The sequence below is a fragment of the Globicephala melas genome, chromosome 3, assembly GCF_963455315.2.
Source record: "Globicephala melas chromosome 3, mGloMel1.2, whole genome shotgun sequence".
Classification (NCBI taxonomy): domain Eukaryota; kingdom Metazoa; phylum Chordata; class Mammalia; order Artiodactyla; family Delphinidae; genus Globicephala; species Globicephala melas.
Genome location: NC_083316.1, coordinates 64,321,693 through 64,339,838, shown reverse-complemented (window position 1 = coordinate 64,339,838; position 18,146 = coordinate 64,321,693). Strand labels below are relative to the sequence as shown.

At 32.1% G+C, this 18,146-nt stretch overlaps 1 protein-coding gene across 6 annotated transcripts in view; it reads left to right on the top strand.

Moving 5' to 3' along the window:
• SSBP2 (single stranded DNA binding protein 2) overlaps positions 1-18,146 on the top strand; it is a 302,155-nt gene that overhangs the window by 217,016 nt on the left and 66,993 nt on the right. For all 6 annotated transcript variants that reach the window (XM_070045161.1, XM_060295971.2, XM_060295972.2 and 3 more), the window contains one exon: positions 11,057-11,116. In XM_070045161.1, the coding sequence (XP_069901262.1) occupies positions 11,057-11,116 (60 nt within the window). The remainder of the gene's footprint in view (positions 1-11,056; positions 11,117-18,146) is intronic.

Below are 18,146 nucleotides of genomic sequence, written 5' to 3'. Positions count from 1 at the left end.
AAGTGTTGGCTATTATAAACTGTTCATTCCTGCCGAGGGACAAAGAAAACTGCTCTGCTGGCACTTGTGGACAGAGAGTATAGGCAATTGCCAGGTGCCATCTATTATACCCAACAATCAGGTATAAGACATAATGCCAAGGAATAGAGTAATCGGATATTCTTTGTACACAGTAGGATGCTTATCAAGAAAGAGTAAAATAGAGTTACTTACTAAGAGTGCCTGCAAATGTGACTACTACTTGTTTTCTGTCATTTTTATATTCTATAAATAATCTGACATTGCAAATACCTTTGACATCAGTAATATTTTCTCCACTCAAATTTGTCTTAGTTTTATTCTGTACATTTATTCTGTATCTATTTAAGACACGTGGTTCAAAATGCATCTTAATTGGAGATGGAGAAATCACTTTGTGCAATTTGAATTCTCTCATCTTGCTTATTTTCATACTTTTTAGCATTAGGCAAATTAGTAAGCTGTAGTTTCAAAACAGACTTTTGGGGCATTAATAATTTCCGTTAAAATCTGTTGAGTAGAAAAGATTATACAGTTCAGACTTGAGTTGAGTAACTTTAGACTTCATGTTTGCAGGTAAGTAACCAAGTGAATATGAAGTGTAACATTTCATTTTAAAGAAAGTAAAAATATATATAATCTGCCACTTGTATCAGAGACCAAGCCCATAGGCAGGTTTCTTTAACAAACGTTATCGCTGCTTATGAATTTGAAAAGACTACTGCTTTATCAGTAGAAACTTACCTAGCATATTAAGATACCAGAAGGGTACCAGAACAAAGTAGCTTTTTTTTTTTTTTAACCTAATGGTACATTTAGGTAAATTAAAGTGCTTGTCTCCCACCCTCTCATCTAGAACAAGTTTATGTGGAAGCATGAATATAAAATAGGGAAAAGGTTGGGGAAGAGGGGAATGTTTTTGCATTCTTCAATGAAAAATTAAGAGTAGTTTTAAAAAATTATTGTTTTTGCTTCTTTTTTTATCGAGTTAGCCCAATACTTTTCCTCAATTATAAACCTCACATATTGATTTTCATACCCATAGTGTTTTTTTTAATATACTACCAATGAGGGTTGATCTGCCCTTGTGACTTTAGTCAGTGATGGGAGGCAGCACAGAGCGAGATTCAGCTTACGCAGGACGCCAGCTACTTGTCCCACAGACACCAAAAAAAAAATAAAAGGGTCTGTGTGTATTTGTGAATATAAATTGATCTAAAACAAATCATTAAAGTTTTTTATAGAATGTTTTTCAAACTTCTGTAGTTGATTAGACCAGAAGGCAGCATAGTCCCCATTCACAATCCACAAGTCCATTGCCACGAGCCAGTATCTGATACATGGTAATGAAGGCTTGAGAAATAGTCTCATCTTTTTGAAAAGGCCCATAATAGAAATGAGCAATTTTAATGCTTAGACTAAATCCATATCAGAAGAATCAACCTGCTTATAACTCTGTGCTGAATTGGATTAGCCTTGCCAAAACAACATCTAGGAAACCTGATCTGTTCATACTTTACAGATATTTGATATGCGTTATTTTAATTAAGTGTTGTTGATGATAGAATATCTAAGATGTATGGAAGATAAACTACATATTTATGCTTATCAGCAGAATTGCTAGCACAAGTATGTCATTTTGTGAGCTAAATTAGTTTAATACTAGTTGGAATTAAAATGTGTTAATCAAGAGTGTCTTATCCACTGGGGTGTCAGTAATGTCTGATGGAGATTTTCCTGAAAAACAGAAAAGAAACTGAACAAATTAAGATATATGAATTGTAAAGTAATTTTAACGAAATTCATTTGATGTATAATTTATGCTTCATTACTTTTCTATAGAAAACTTATGAAGCATCTCATGGAATTATAAAAATAAAAACATGTGAACAGTCCTACTGTATGAACGATGGCAGAAATTAATGTACAAGTCACAACACTTTTTGTGATGCTTTTTTCAAAATAATACTGTCAATATTATATATTATTGATAGCCATATGACTTCAACTCTTATCACAATTAAGGAAAAAAAGATTTACTTCTAAGTGAGATTTTGAATAGCAAAATAGAGAATAGAAATCTATGTAGGAGAATCATGTAAAGAGAACTGGACTAACTAAAAAACTGGACCCAGAATGAATAAAAAGTAATGTTTAATTTTTAAGAGAATGTTTATGCTTGGGGTAAAATCTCATAGTGAACATATTTTTATTACCTTTACAAGACTATAATTATAATCTTCCATATTTATCATTTAAAAAAATTATGTTCAAGAGAAGTTTTTCCCTTGAAAGATTCTGTCATAATTTTTATGACACAGAATTGTGTATTATTCCCTGTGTCTGCCTAAAACAGTATGTGAAAAATATCAGAAGAAAGATTATATCTGTCTAAAGTCATATCTGCACAGGATCAAGAAACGTAGATATTTGATCTTTATGTAATTAATATAATTACTGAAGATAACCGATATTTTTCCTAGCTATGTATCACTTTGTATCTTGTGTTTTTGCCTAAATGTTGATGGAAGTAAATTACTTTTTAGCAAATAACCACTTTTTCTTACAGATTTTTAGACTAAAGATGGTTATGTGGTAAAGACAATATGATGTTACTCAAATGCTGAGCCTCTTAATGGAAAGAAAATATGTAAGCTAGAACATGTTTCTGAGACCTGAGGATTATGGCTCTTTGAATGTATTTAAATCTAAGAAGACCAGGGTCTCATGTGTACACCTGGCACTATATTAGACAAACAGTTGAAATGCCCTGCTATATTGAATTACTGGCAGTTCTCATGGCTGGCCTCTGCTTTAGAAAAAAATTGGGAAGTTATCATACTTTTTTTTTCTCCAAGTCATACATAAATTAACCTGACATCCTTCTATACCAAAAAGTGGTTATTAAATACTGTAACTTTGTAAAACTGCCTAAGAATCACTATTTTCAACCCTGACGCCCCAGAAATAGAGAAACCTGAAAGCAGTAGGAGAGAGTACAAGACCTTCTTAGTCATCTAAATCATAAATTCTCTCATATGTTGTTGATGTAGATATTGTAATTATAACTCCGTATCATCTTGGGATCTCCAACACTTTGTTCTTTACCTACTTTTATTAGGTCCTCTAGAACAGGGGTCACCAACCCCCAGGGAACCGGGCCGCACAGCAGGAGGTGAGCCAGGGGTGAGCAAAGGAAGCTTCATCTGTATTTACATCCGCTCCCCATCTCTCTCATTACCGCCTGAGCTCCGCCCCCTGTCAGGTCAGCAGTGGCATTAGATTCTCATAGGAGTGTGAACCCTACTGTGAACTGTGCATGCGAGGGATCTAGGTTGCACGCTCCTTGTGAGAATCTAATGCCTGATGATCTGAGGTGGAACTGAGGCAGTGATGCTGGCACTGGGGAGCGGCTGCAAATACAGATTATCATTAGCAGAGAGGTTTGACTGCACAGAGACCATAATAAATCAGTTGCTTGCAGACTCATATCAAAACCTCATCAGTGAGTGGCAAGTGAAAACAAGCTCAGGGCTCCCACTGATTCTGCATTATGGTGACTTGTATAATTACTTCATTATATATTACAATGTAATAATAATAGAAATAAAGTGCATAGTAAATGTAATGCCCTTGAATCATCCCAAAACCATCCTTCTACCCCCCCAACTCCCCCCACCCCCTGGTCCTTGGAAAAATTGTCTTCCATGAAACTGGTCCCTGCTGCCAAAAAGGTTGGAGACTGCTGCTCTAGAAGACATAATTTATCCTATATAAGCAAGCTGAATTTTCCCCTCTATACATATAAGCATTTTCTCATTAGACAACCAGATACACTATGCCAGAACTGTGCCTTACCCTTTGCAATATCAATAGATGCTACCTATTTTTAACAAGACATATAAATTGGCCAGGTGAGATTTTATACAAGAGAACCAAACTTTATTACACCTTTTGCTGGTTTATAGAGTCTTCCATCAATGTTGTTCACTCACTCAATCAATGACCCAGCTATGGAAACAGCCAAGTATTTATTGAATGCGACTCTGTACATTCTCTCTTAGAATGTGCTAACTGCTTCCTTCCCTTCCTCCAGAACCTCATTACAAGTTGTCACATTATAATGAACAGCTTGATTACAATCATAATACTCTTCTAATAATACCACATCCATGTACCACCATTCCTAACCCATCTTCTATTCCCTTCCAGTATTTGACTTAAAAACAAAAATAAATGAACTAAAGACAACATATATTATCAAAACTCTACCAAAAATATTCAAGAAGAGAGAGATAGAGCTTACTAAATTTATTTTATATTTCAGTTGTTGAATTTCTTTTCATCTGGTGAATCAAGAGCACATGCTAATTAGTGTTTTATGTGCAAATTAACTTGATTACCTGAAATACCACTGTCTTTTCAGCTTTTCATGGTTGCGTGGTAACAAAGGTAAAGAATTCTACATTAAGTGAATGGTTGCAAGGTTGCTGGGGGTGCCTAGGAGGAAATGCCAAGTCAGGCAATTTATTTATGGTCAGTTAGTCATAAGAATGAAGTATGTGTACCTGCCTTTATTCTATAAAGGTATTACTATAGTCGGATGTTATATAGCTCTAAGAAAACTAAAGTGGCAGTTAAGGAATTTGGTCTTTGGTTTTCTTTTACATAAAATAAGGAGGTTGACCTAGTTAACTCTACAAACTTTTTGCTGTAAAATGTGTCAAAAAGGTATATTGGAATAAAATTCTATAAGTCAGATTTTATTATAATTGTACAATACAGAACTTGTAAAAACTTCACTTGAGTAGTTTTGTGAAGTCATTTTTTTAAGTGTGTATTTCTTTTTTAGACTGTTTTGTAAGTTCATGTTTTCTCAAACTTGGTAATTGTGTATTTCTATGTCATTTAAAAACTACTGTTTTTTCAAAAATAGAAGCAAATTTCACAGGAACAGTTTTGTACTCGAAAAAGTTCAGTTACTTTAAATTGTAGAACATATCTCAGACTTCTAAATTTTCAGAATGTAAACTGTCCTAAATGTTACATTTGTTCATTCTAAAGAACTTAGTATTATTCTTTTCATCGATTTGTTCTAAATTTGTCCTAAATAAAATAAAATGTAGTATATAGAAAATACTTAAGTATAAAATTGGCATTTTAAAGAAGATTTTACTTTTTAGTGATTTTAAATTTTCTTTATTATCAACCTGCTCTTAAAGACCAAGATATAAAGAGTTTCTAAAGCCATGTTGAAATCTTTAAAATAAGATATAGGGTGATTTATACACTGCTGCCATCAATTTTAAGGATTCTTAGAAATATCAGTTTTATTTTATGGATTGATTACCATAACATTAAGGTACTTGTTCTGATCTGGTTTCATGTCCTTTCCTCTGAAGTGGGTTCCCTTCATATCAAGGCACACATTACGCTGCAGTGTGCTGAATCCTCTATGAGAATAGTGTGCTCAGGAAATGGAGGGAAAGGAGCCTATAGAGACTCCTTAAAGAGGAAGTGACATTCCGGCCCCTGGAGGATTAGTAGATGTTTACTTGGCATAGAAAGGAGAATACTGAGTTATCTCAAGAAAAATTGTGGTATTGATAAATCGTATTTATGCTTTCTGGAAACTATTAAAATGTTAGAAAATATTAGTAAAGTTAACATTTGAGCAATGTGTCATTTAAGATGTACAGTTTGATCATATATATATGTGAAAAGAAGTTAGGGCTTTAAATGGTTGTTATCACCTGTAATTTCAGAATGGGTAAATTATTTATAAAATAATTCCATTGGTGGGGTCTGGGATCTTCAGAGAAGGAAAGATGAGAAAGAACTTCTTCCTTCTAAATCTTAGAGAATTGAGATAAAGCACTAACAGTTTATGAAGATGAAATAAGAAGAGGGAGACTACTACTTTCCACTAGCAGAAATGGCAAAGAATAAAGGAAAATCTCTCTTTTAGGAAAGCAGAAGTTTAATATTTCATGAATAATTCTTGATATAATGGAAAATAATAATCCTTTAAGACTGAATGATGTTCATTCTGAAATAAATTATGATTCTAAATGAGTGTGATTTTTTTCTCTAAAAGACTACTTGGAGGAAATGGGCTGGACATTTAGTTTATATTTCTATTAGAGTTTTTTTCCTTTCATTTAGTCATCAAATATTTATTGATTTTCTGTCTTTGTATACGTTTTTATTGCTTGCACTTTGGTTTATCCCATTCATTCTAAGTAGATAACTGAAACATGTAGAAATGAGAATTTATGCCTATAAATGTATTTCCATATGTCAGGGTACTAACTGTGCTACTCAGTTTATCTTGTGTATTATAAAGAACCTTTGTCCATGAGTTTTGCCTAATTTGGAAAACTTTTTTAAAAGCCTAGCCTTGATTTTTAGTCATTCATAGCACTACATGTTCTGTCAAGTAGGGATGATGTAATATGACTTCTGAGGGAAGGCACCAGGTTGAAATATTATTTTCTTTGGGTTTTCATTGATATTTGCCATTTGGTGAAGAGAATATTTTATTTCTTCCAGATTAGTGGACTGTAGAAAATAGTTTTTCCAGAACATTGTTTCTCCTATTAATTACAAGACTGTGAACCTTGAAAAATCCTAAGCAGAGGGCAGTGATCTTCATCTGCTTTGTTCACTGATATGTCCCACCATCTAGAACAGTGCCTTTGTGGGTGCCTAATAAATATTTGTTGAATGAACAAATCTCTAGCATGCCTTTTAATCAGTAAGTGCAGCTTTTTTATTCTATTGGCCTTTGATCTGAACAAAGGGCATCATTGTTGGAGTATTTTTTTTCTTTACCTAAGTTTTTCTTTTTTTCTGGAAAGCATGGGAATAAGCTTCTCTAGCTCCTTGATAAAGATAGCTTGTGCCTTAGGAACATAGACTGATATCACCCACACACACTTCAAATATTTATAGCTATTTACAGTATGCTAATCTTTATACTTAAGGGTAATGCTGGAAATAATTAACATGGAATCATGGTTTTTTTTTTTTTTTTAAAGAATCAAGTATTATTCTTTATTATACCAATTGACCACTATGTGGATGCAGATTCAAAATTAGGAAATAATACAAATTAGTATAAACTATATTTTAAATGGCCTTTTATGAAATATTAAAAAGAAGTAAAAATATTCCAAGTAACTGGAAATTGTAGAGTTAAACTACCTATTCTACTAGCATTAATATTTTTTTTGTTTTTGTTTTTGTTTTTTTATTTTTTTCACACACACAGTGTATTTTATTTTTACAAGAGGTAAATAAACTGACACCAAGCATTGTAAATGGATGACCACAACAAAACCAACAATGATTGCAATTACCAAACACGAAACACACTCATACCATGTCATAATATTGACATTCAGTATCATGGGGGTTTTAAATTATTATTTCCCAAGAGACTGCTGAGATCATCTTGTCCAACTCTCTCATTTTAAGGTTGGGAAAACTAAAGCCCTAAAGGCTTTTAATTTAGGGTCCCTCTGCTAATTAGTGGTGGTGCAAAAACTAGAATCCAGGCCTTTGACTCCCAGTCAAATGTTTTGTCCACACACATTATAAATAACTTTTTAGCCCATTTTTCAAGGGGAAGGCTTTTTCCATTTAAAATATTGATTCATCATTCTGACACCCTCAAGCACATATTTTGATGCCCAAACTATTAAAAAAATTTTCCCCAAGTATTATGAGTAAGTATACTTTCATAGCTAAGGGCTCTTTTGAGGAACCTGTTCTTCCCAGGTTATCAACGCAGAGAGTACTGAAGGTCTGTCGATAGATGTACTTTATAATATCAGTAAGTATACTTTATAATATCAGTATGTAATCTCTTAGATTAGCATTTTACCATAAAAGAATTTAAACTTGTTGTAATACCTTAAATTATATTTGAAAGCAAATTGACTTCTGAATAGTGAAATACAGAATATTAGTAGAATATTCTCATTTGCTAACATGAAAACTCTTTTGGGTTCTGTTGCTGTGGCTATACCTCAACAAGTAGGCAGCTGAGGACCTAGGTGGTTAACCAGATATCTTAAGAATCAATCTGAATATTAAGAGCTTATAACAGCACTAATTTGATATTAAAATGCTTTAACCATAATAATGTTTATATTTTAGGGAAAAGTAGTCGTTTTTTATCTAAACTAACTAGATTTTTGTTATTTTTTGCTTTAATTGTATAGCTATAGATTGATAAATAGAAGTGGTTTTCTTCCTTTTTTTTTGGCTAAAAAAATTTTTGAACTTCTGGAGGAGGGCAAACAAGAGGAAATAAATTAAAAAGAGACTCTTTCTCTCTCGCAATCTTATTCCATAGGGGACTACAGGTTCGCAACTACCACATGCACTGCCTCTCCCTCTTAGTAGTCCCTTGATGGGGCCTCATGGTCAGATAGGAGAATACAACAGTCCTGTTAAAATACATTTATTCACAATGCCATTGATTAGAGAAAAATTTTCTCTTTTCAAATAGTCCATTTATATTAACACTATTACATTATTTTACATTCAGAGGAACATACAAATCTCAAATGCCCTGTTTCAAATAAGGTACATTTCAAGGTTATCAGTATTTAGTAGTGTTTTAATACTTTCTACCTTGTATTCCATTTTGAAGTGATTTTATTATAGACAGGAATTATCAGTAACCTATTTTTATGTCTCCATGTCTCAAACACTAAATTGATATTGTACTTGGGCTTAGTGACTATGTCATAAAACATCACTTTGTGAAAGAAAGGCAACCATTCCAAAATCAATGACACGATATTTAATTAAATTTTTTAAGTGAGTCCAGAATTTATAAGACAGTTTCATAAACGAAATTAGGTGGTTAGAAAAGTAGCAGAGGGAGTGTGAGTTTTGGGATGAGCTTCCCAGTTGACAGTATAGTTAACTAATTAATCCAATTTAGAGCTTCAGAAATGATGAGAGTCAACTTTAATCAAATGTGTGAAAACTAAACATTTTTTAAATGTTTAAACTGGAAAATCCACTTAAGTTTTATCAGCTGAAGGTGACACTATTACCTGAATAATCTACTGTTTCTGTCCATTTAAAATGATCTCCTAGGAATATGTTAACATATAAGAACACAGCAAGTAAAAACTCAAATTGTTTAATTCTAAAGTTCTTCTTGTTGGTTTGTCAGACCCTCCAAAAGATATTATAGAAAAGTCTATAGCACATAAATTTGCTAGAATTTTATTTTTCAGCTGCTGCTTTTAAAATAGCCCTAGAACTGCAGGCCTAATTTCTAAAAATATTTTTAGAAAATTCATTATAAATGTGGAATTTAATTATGTAAAGTACTATAGATTTGGCTTGCCCAAGCCTTTGGTAAATTGATTCTTAATTTATATTAATTCATTCTTAATATTTTACTTAATATTCAACCCTTTAGAGTTGATAATTTGCTTATATTACATGTAATTATGTATTATAATTAAAATTATATTTTTCTATAAAAATGGAATTTTGAATAATTTTAGGAATAAACTTAAAAATAAAAATTGTGCCCAAATCTGAGTGATCAAAAATATTCTCCTTCCACTCATCATTGGACAATCACTAAATGATACTTTTAGCATATTTTTCAGACAGTTTCAGGACTGACAGAATCAGCACATCTTAGCAGCCTCTGATTCATCTAACAAGATAAATTGACTTGAGTTTTAATATAAGGCCATTTTTTTTCTTCTGGACTTCTGGAGGAGGGCATACAAGAGGAAATAAATTTAAAATATAACATATACACACTACTATATATAAAATAGATAAACAACCAGGACTTGCTATATAGCACAGGGAACTATATTCAATATTTTGTAATAACCTATAATGGAAAATAATATGAAAAAGAATAGTGGGAGGGAGGGAGACGCAAGAGAGAAGAGATATGAGAACATATGTATATATATAACTGATTCACTTTGTTATAAAGCAGAAACTAACACACCATTGTAAAGCAATTATACTCCAATAAAGATGTAAAAAAAAATAGATAACTAATACAGACTTACTGTATAGCACAGGGACTCTACTAAATACGCTGTAATGGGCTATATAGGAAAAGAATCTTAAAAAAGAGTAGATATATGTATATGTATAACAGATTCACTTTGCTGTGCACCTGAAACTACCACAACATTGTAAATCAACTATACTCCAATAAAAATTTTTAAAAAAAGAATATATATATATGTGTCTATATTTTTATATATATATATATATATATATGTCTGTGTGTGTATATGTATATATATAATGGAATCACTTTGCTGTACACCTGAAACTAATGCAACATTGTTAATTATACTTCAATAAAAAATGGTTATTAAAAAAAGTACACACCTCATAGTCTGCTAGGCTCAAAATATGCAAAGAAATTTCAATCTTAAAATGTATAATCGATTTTGAATTATAACAAACCCTTAATGAAAGAAAGCCAAAGCTCTCCTAACCACAAATGTCCCTTGGAAAAGAAATTTCTTTACCATTTTAAATGGAACTACAAAAGAAAAGATGAAGAAATTTGGCAACTTTAAAATTATTAGAGGAAAATTATAACCGAATTGGGTAATTCAGTCAAAATTATTAGAGGAAAGTGATAACTGAATTGGGTAATTCAGAATCCAGTTTGTATAATAATGTAGCCAGTGATCCTCTTCCTGAAGTCTTTACTAAGATTCAATTGCCTAAATTTCTTAGTCTTACTTTTTGCCAATTAGATAGCATTAAAAATTTTTTTTGCTAGTTACTTTAGTCATCTTCGATTTTTTTATGATTTCTTTGGAATTTTTCCAGATATTCTACAAAGTAAAAAATAGGATGGTAATTTTTGTTAAAAGCTTTTATTCTACTGAAATCAGCCACATAAGTAAATTTGATTTATGTTTTGTATAATTCAAAAATTCTTAAAAGCAGTTTATTTTCAGATCTGTATTTTACATTGTTTTTTTGTTTTGTTTATTTGTTTGTTTTACTTCAATAGCCTTTTATGTCACCTCGGTACCCTGGAGGTCCAAGGCCCCCACTGAGGATACCTAACCAGGTAAGATTTGTGTGTGCTATTTAAGTTTGGTGGTTTTTTGTTGCGTGTTTTTTTTTAAGAGTCAATAAAGATCTTGAAAATGTCACATATTTCTCTCCTATAAAAATGTTAAATTATTCTGCATCCCATTTTATGCTACTTCTAGTGATGTATAACCTACATTAAGGGTTGGCAAACTATAGCCCATAGTTTGGCTGACTTTTTGTAAATAAAATTTTATTGGAACGCTGCCACATTCATTCATTTATGTATTGTCTATGGCTTCTTTTACACTGCAATAGCAGATTTGAGTGATCATGATGGAGACCATAGGTGGCCTGCAACCCTGAAATATTTACTGTCTAGATCTTAACAGAAAAAAGTTTGCTGACCCTTGGAGTCTACCATATACTTTGAAGCTACCTTTCAAAATATATATAATTTTGGTAAATGCAGATTATACTGTGAAGGATGGCAATAAAATTTTCTATGAACATACTTAAGCTTATTTTTATATTATATAGTTACAATAACATGGCTGTAACATACCAATTTTGCCCAATTATAGTGGCATATCAAGCATATAATTAGCTGCTTCTAGAAGGGTTAGATCTATTAATAGTTAATAGTAGATCATCCAACTATCTTTATCTACAAGAGCTCTGCGATTTCACAGACTTTCGTCCTCAGATAGTTTATCAATAACATAAATACTTATTTGCTAAAGAGAATAAAGCACAATTTTTACTTGCAGGTAGCTTATAGTTTAGGTTTAGAATAGAGACAACGTGCATGTGTGTGTATATATATACATATATAAGTAACACAAGAAGAAATTAAATGCTTAAGCATATGGAATATTAATGTCAAGATGATTGTTTTGTCACTTTCTTTGTTTTTGTATACATCATTTTCCCAGATTTAAAGTAAACCCTGGTTTATTATTTTTATCACAATAAAATCTTTTTCATTTTTTAAAAATTTCCACTTCCTTCCTGACCAAAAAATGGAACAAGAAAGCTGTGCTTACTTTGATAGTACATTTGATAGAAATGGAGTTTTCCTTCTCCTCTCCTAACTCTTATTGAAATTATGCAGTGTCCTTGAAGTGTCCCAATTGCTGGTGTTCTCTGCTTCTAATGCACAGCAAAGAGTGCCAGCACCCACATCCACCCCCAGGGGAGAACTCTAAGCAGGCAGCAGTGCTGGGTCATCTCATGGTTACAGGGCTAGAAGTCCTCACGTTAGCAGCTGGAGGAGTTTTCTCCTTCAGACTGAAAATGCATTCGGTACATAGGGCCAGGGAAACATGGCATGAAAATAGGAAAAAGAAGTGCATGGATGCCAAGGGTTTCAACATATGGGAGTTTTATTTTCTCTGTGGGTGAACCTATATGTATTGACAGTCAGATCTGCTTATAGGTGCCTGAGTCTTTTAAATTTCCTTTTCTAAGGACAGAAAGTTGTATCTTTCATTGCAGTCTTCATGGTGTTTCAGACATACCATTCATAGCTTTATGTATTTTGTAGATATAAGAGGTTTGTGAAAATCTCCATTAGGGAAATGTGAATTTCTTGTACAAGCATGTGAGAATTTTTCTGATTCCATTTATTGCATATGAATAATGAAAATCTCATAGAGTTATTGTAATTGCATCCATTTGACAGTGTTGAAATGCCTGCTATGTATAAGATACTAAGTTCCACACCTAAAGAAATTGACAAAATGAAAGACACTTTTAGGAAGAATGGGTTAGTGGTAGAAATGTGGAATTGTAAATCTAGGTTGTTTGAAAAATTTTTTAAGAACAACAACCTTTGGATTTTTAAAAGAGGCAATTAAAAAGTTAAAGGTAATAAAGAGTTATGATACAGGTTCTTTCTCCTCAAGAGTTTTAAACAGTCTTTACCTAAGTATATTTTAAAATAATTGTACTCTTCTATGAGTGGCCCTTTTTTGCCCCCCTCCCCATATATAGTTAAGCTTCATTAATCCAAACATCTGTCTTTCAAATTTATAATAATTTACATTTATACTATTTTTTAAAGAATTTTGAGCAAACTGTTAAATATTTCCTAAAACAATGTTTACACTATTAACTATTTAGTAGCATGACCTTTTCAAACAACAAAACATTTCTTCAATTTCATTATGTAGTCATTAAAGTAGAATTGGAAAAGCTATTTTTGTGATTAATTGGAATGATGTATATAAAAACAAATGTTAAAGTTTTTATTTAGTCTATTTTAAATGATCATAAACTAATAAAATTTTCTTTTATTGGTATATTGTATCTAAGAAAATAAAAAGTATGCTATTAACTTCTTCAGTGGTGTTGACTAGTCATTTTGAATATGTAAAAGACAATCCTTTAATAAACAGCTTCTCCAGAATTTATAATTACTAATGATTAGACTATAATTTTTAAGTACTTCTGATTTGGTTTTCATGGGTCTGAACTAAATCCACAATGGCTTACTTATACTGTTTATATATTTATGGACTGGGTATTTGGGGCATGGTATCAAATCACTATGCCCAAAAAATGCAAGAAAGGGTAATAGTATCTAAAATTATGAAAGCAAAGTAAAATTACAAAAATCTGCAATGTTGCAAAGAATAAATATCTATGAGAGAACACATGAAATATAGAAATTACACCGGAATTGGTTCAACTGTCAGAATAGGTTGGTGGTGTTGAAGTATCCATAAACTGGAGGTCTTTATCCTTCTCATAGATAAAATGTTTAATCTGAAAAATTCACAGTGTTCATACAATGCTATGCTAAGAAAACCAAGACAGCCAAAAATATAGAGACTGTTAACGAGTGACACCAAGAATAAACTATTGATTTATTGACCCTATAGAATTGGAATTTCTCACCATTCCTGAAACTCTATAAACAGGTGTGTGAATTGAGGTAACATAGTGAATGCTGTTGACCATTTTATATTCTAAAGCTGATTTTGACATTCTAAAAGCACACTGCACCTGACCATTCTACTGAAAGTCTCGAAGATATCTGTCCAATAATAGATGAATGAGTGGTTAAATAAATTATAGTATATCCAAATGGTGAAATAGTATGCAGCTATTAAAAGGTATGTTACAGGATTAAATTTATTGATATGACAGAATGTTTATGATCTATTACCAAATGTAAAAAAGGCACAAACCTGTGTGGTATGTCACCTTTACCATATATCACTGTACAAACTCAGTTCTTCCACTCCACACCCCCCCCAACATGCGCATGCACGCACGCACGCACGCACACACACACACACACACACACACACCAAAAAGACTGTAAGGGACTTATCCTTTATTTCTGGCTGATAGGATTATGAGTGATTTCTTTTTTTATTTCTGTATTTTTAAAGTTTGCATAGAACAGGAATTTTATTTGTGACTGGATAAAGACATTATTAGTTAATTATATATGTAAATGAAAGTACAGATATTTTATTCTTCTGGTTATTCAGTATATGAGATTATTCTTTGTTAATACTGAATGTATAGTTCTTACTATACATGACAAAATGAAAAACAATGGATGTTAAGGATAGGCAAATCTCGAGAAGACTATTCTTCACTTTTCAGATAGGGAAAAGTCAGCAAGCATTTGAGCAGAAAAAAAAAAAACATGTTGTTGGGACATTTACTCATATACTGAAAATAAATGTACTGTATCCCCCCCATATAACCAAGGTACCTATATTTTAAACATACTGCACTTACTCTTCCTTACACGTTCTGTTTTTCAGAATAAATGCTATTTAGCATGTCCTTTCCCAGTAATTCTGTCTTTGTAAAATATTTCATATGTAGAATTTGACTTTTATTTAATGATATCAATATGAAAACATGAGAAGGACTTCAGCTGCATAAAGAGAATTAAGTTCTACATTGAGTAAATGATAGGAGTCTTATAGCTGAAACCGTAAAGAAGACTGTAGTAAATCTCTATTGTGTTAATTACACTGTTAAAGTATTTAAATTATTATTTGAAATCCAGTGAAACACAATGAAAAATATATTATTTTCTTTTGACTTTGAATTATGACCATGTCCTGGGATATATGTCTTTTCCAATTATTTTCTGCCTTTTGTAGGACAAAGGAAATTAACAAATTCAAAATCTCTGGCAAAGAAGAAATTCATTCTCCTTCCCAAATCAAGAAAAATTTACATAGTGAACACTGTGCTGTCTTACTCAATTTAAGTTAGCAGTATATCGGGCTTTTTGGTACAATGTTTACTTCTTTTGCCAAACTGCATCTCATTATTTTACAGCCATTTTGTCAAAGATATTCCCTTTTTGGACATAAGCCAATACCAAAAAAATGCGTTGCCATATATATGATTGGAAGGGCTGTACAAAAATCACTCTCAGAAATAGTCATTCAACAAAAATTTGTTGAGGTTTACTATTTGCGAGGCACCATTCTCCATGGGGGATACATCAGAAAACAAACAAATGAGAATCTCTGTCTCATGGAACTGGCGTTCTAAAGCAGCAGTGCCCAACAACTTTCTGGGAAGAGAGAAATGTTCCATATCTGCACTGTCATATGCAGTAGCTCTAGTACTTTGAGGACCTTTGAGCACTTGAAATGTGGCTAGTGTGACTGAGGAATCGAATTTTTAACTTTATTAATTTTAATTTAAATAACCACATGTGGCAAAGGGCTACTATACTGGACAGTGCAGTTACAGTGGTTGAGATACAGAAAAAAGAAAAATAAATAAGTAAATATATATGTCAAATGGTGAACTGTAATTTGGAGACAAATATCTTTCCAACCTGAATGTCACATTTCTGAATTTTAATATCTTTTCTACTGATATTGCCTTTTTACAGGAAAAAAAAATGTAACAGTGCTATTGCTGGCAGGACCTCAATGTGTCAAGCATCTTAGATCCAAATGCCAGCAAAGCCCAGCAATGTATGACTTTGAGCAAGTCACTTAACCTTTCTGGGACTTGCTTTTCTTACAGGTAAAATGAGAGTGGACTCCTGTATTTCTAAAATCCCTTCTAGTTCCAAAATTTCTTAATTATTTGATTCTACTTCATTTCATGTAATTGAGGGGACCCACTGAAAAATTTTGGTAGGTCAAAATTGTTAACTGAATTATATCATAAAGGCATAGATAAATTCACTATTTTTTAATCATCATTGAGTGTTTAGTCTCTGTGAGTAGATTATATACATATAATGGTATTCAAGGAAATATATACCAGAATCTTAAGATCCTAGAGGGGCTCACCATTGGAATCATATGATGAATCTTCTGTAAACTAAATGATTTTTTGTGCAGCAAGAAATTCCTTCGTTGAATTATTAATTTAAAATACTTAATAACATTTTATGTTATTTCATTTATTTTAAATCCTAGGATTTAAGGCTTATCTGTTAGAACTTTTGGAATATGTTGATCTGATTTGAAGTCCTGGCTCTACTACTTACTGATAGTATAACCATGGACAAATTAACAAACTTACTTCTGTATTAAAACTCAGTTTCTCATCATCAAAAAGGATTTATAATAACCTCGTGGGATTGTTGTAAGCACTGAGGGAAATAAATATAAAATGTTTAGCACGTTTCCTGGCACAAATGTACTGGCTCACAAGTATATATTTTTGTTGATATTATGTTTGTTATTATTAAGCATTCTCATCATTAGTGTCAATTTCCCTAACAAACAGAATGAAGATCTTTTATAGAACAAAAAATGTGTGCCAAAATTTGTGACTAGTTAAACAAGTCTCAATGGAATACATTTAACATGTTGACAAATATGAGAATATATATTGGCCCACAAGATGTATAAATCCGTTTATTTTTCCTGATACATATTAAAGGTTTAAAGAATCTAGTGATTGTGCTCTTTTGATGCACAAAACCATCATCTGGTCATCCCGGGACTGATGAAAATGTTTTAAAAGTTAGAGATTTGACTTACCAAAAGAAAAACACTGGCGACTAAAGAGTTAAATTTGGGTAAAGACACTCATTTTGAAAGACAACTTGACATTGATCAACATTTCTATAGGATTATGCTATGTTTTTAAGTGACAATAGCAGAAAGACTTGTCAATTGTTCTGATGTTCCAAGATAAACAGGAAAAAGTAAAATGTTGAAGAAAATGGTTTCCAGTGATAAAACATGGTATCACCAATGAGATTTAGAAATTCACAATCAGAGTATAAAACTTGAACCACTTAGAGAATTTTAAAAAAAAGGAAGAACTTCAAAGTCACAATTGAAGATAATGTTTAGTCATACATTTTCACTCCTCCCCCTAATTCACTTCTTTATAACTTTTAACACTGTTGACCATTTCTTTCTTCTGGAAACTCCCCTTCATGCATTCTGAACTGTTGGTCCTGGTCCCCTGGCTAATTTCATACCTATTCAGTTTGTTTCCTTTCCTACCTCTTTTTGGTATTTTAAGAAAATTGTATCTTTGATTCTTTGATCTTTTTTCATCTCACTTCTTGAAATCTAGTCCATTCTTAAGACTTTACCACTGATGATTCCTAAAATTGTCCAATGAAAACTCTTTGTTTTATTCCTTCAATAAATATGTCTTACTCTGAGCCAAAAAGGCACAGATAGGTTTCACTCTCTGAACGTACAGTGTTGGGGATACAGAGAAGAAAACAAGCCATGATCATATATAAGTTCTATACAAGTGAGGTATAAGAATCTAGCACCAACATTCGAATTATACAGGTCCCAGAAGAAGAAGAGAAAAAGAAAGGGACTGAGAAAATATTTGAAGAGATTATAGTTGAAAACTTCCCTAATATGGGTAAGGAATAGTTAATCAAGTCCAGGAAGCACAGAGAATCCCATACAGGATAAATCCAAGGAGAAACACGCCAAGACACATATTAATCAAACTATCAAAAATTAAATACAAACAAAAAATATTAAAAGCAGCAAGGGAAAAATAACAGACAAGGGAATCCCCATAAGGTTAACAGCTGATCTTTCAGCAGAAACTTTGCAAGCCAGAAGGGAGTGGCAGGACAT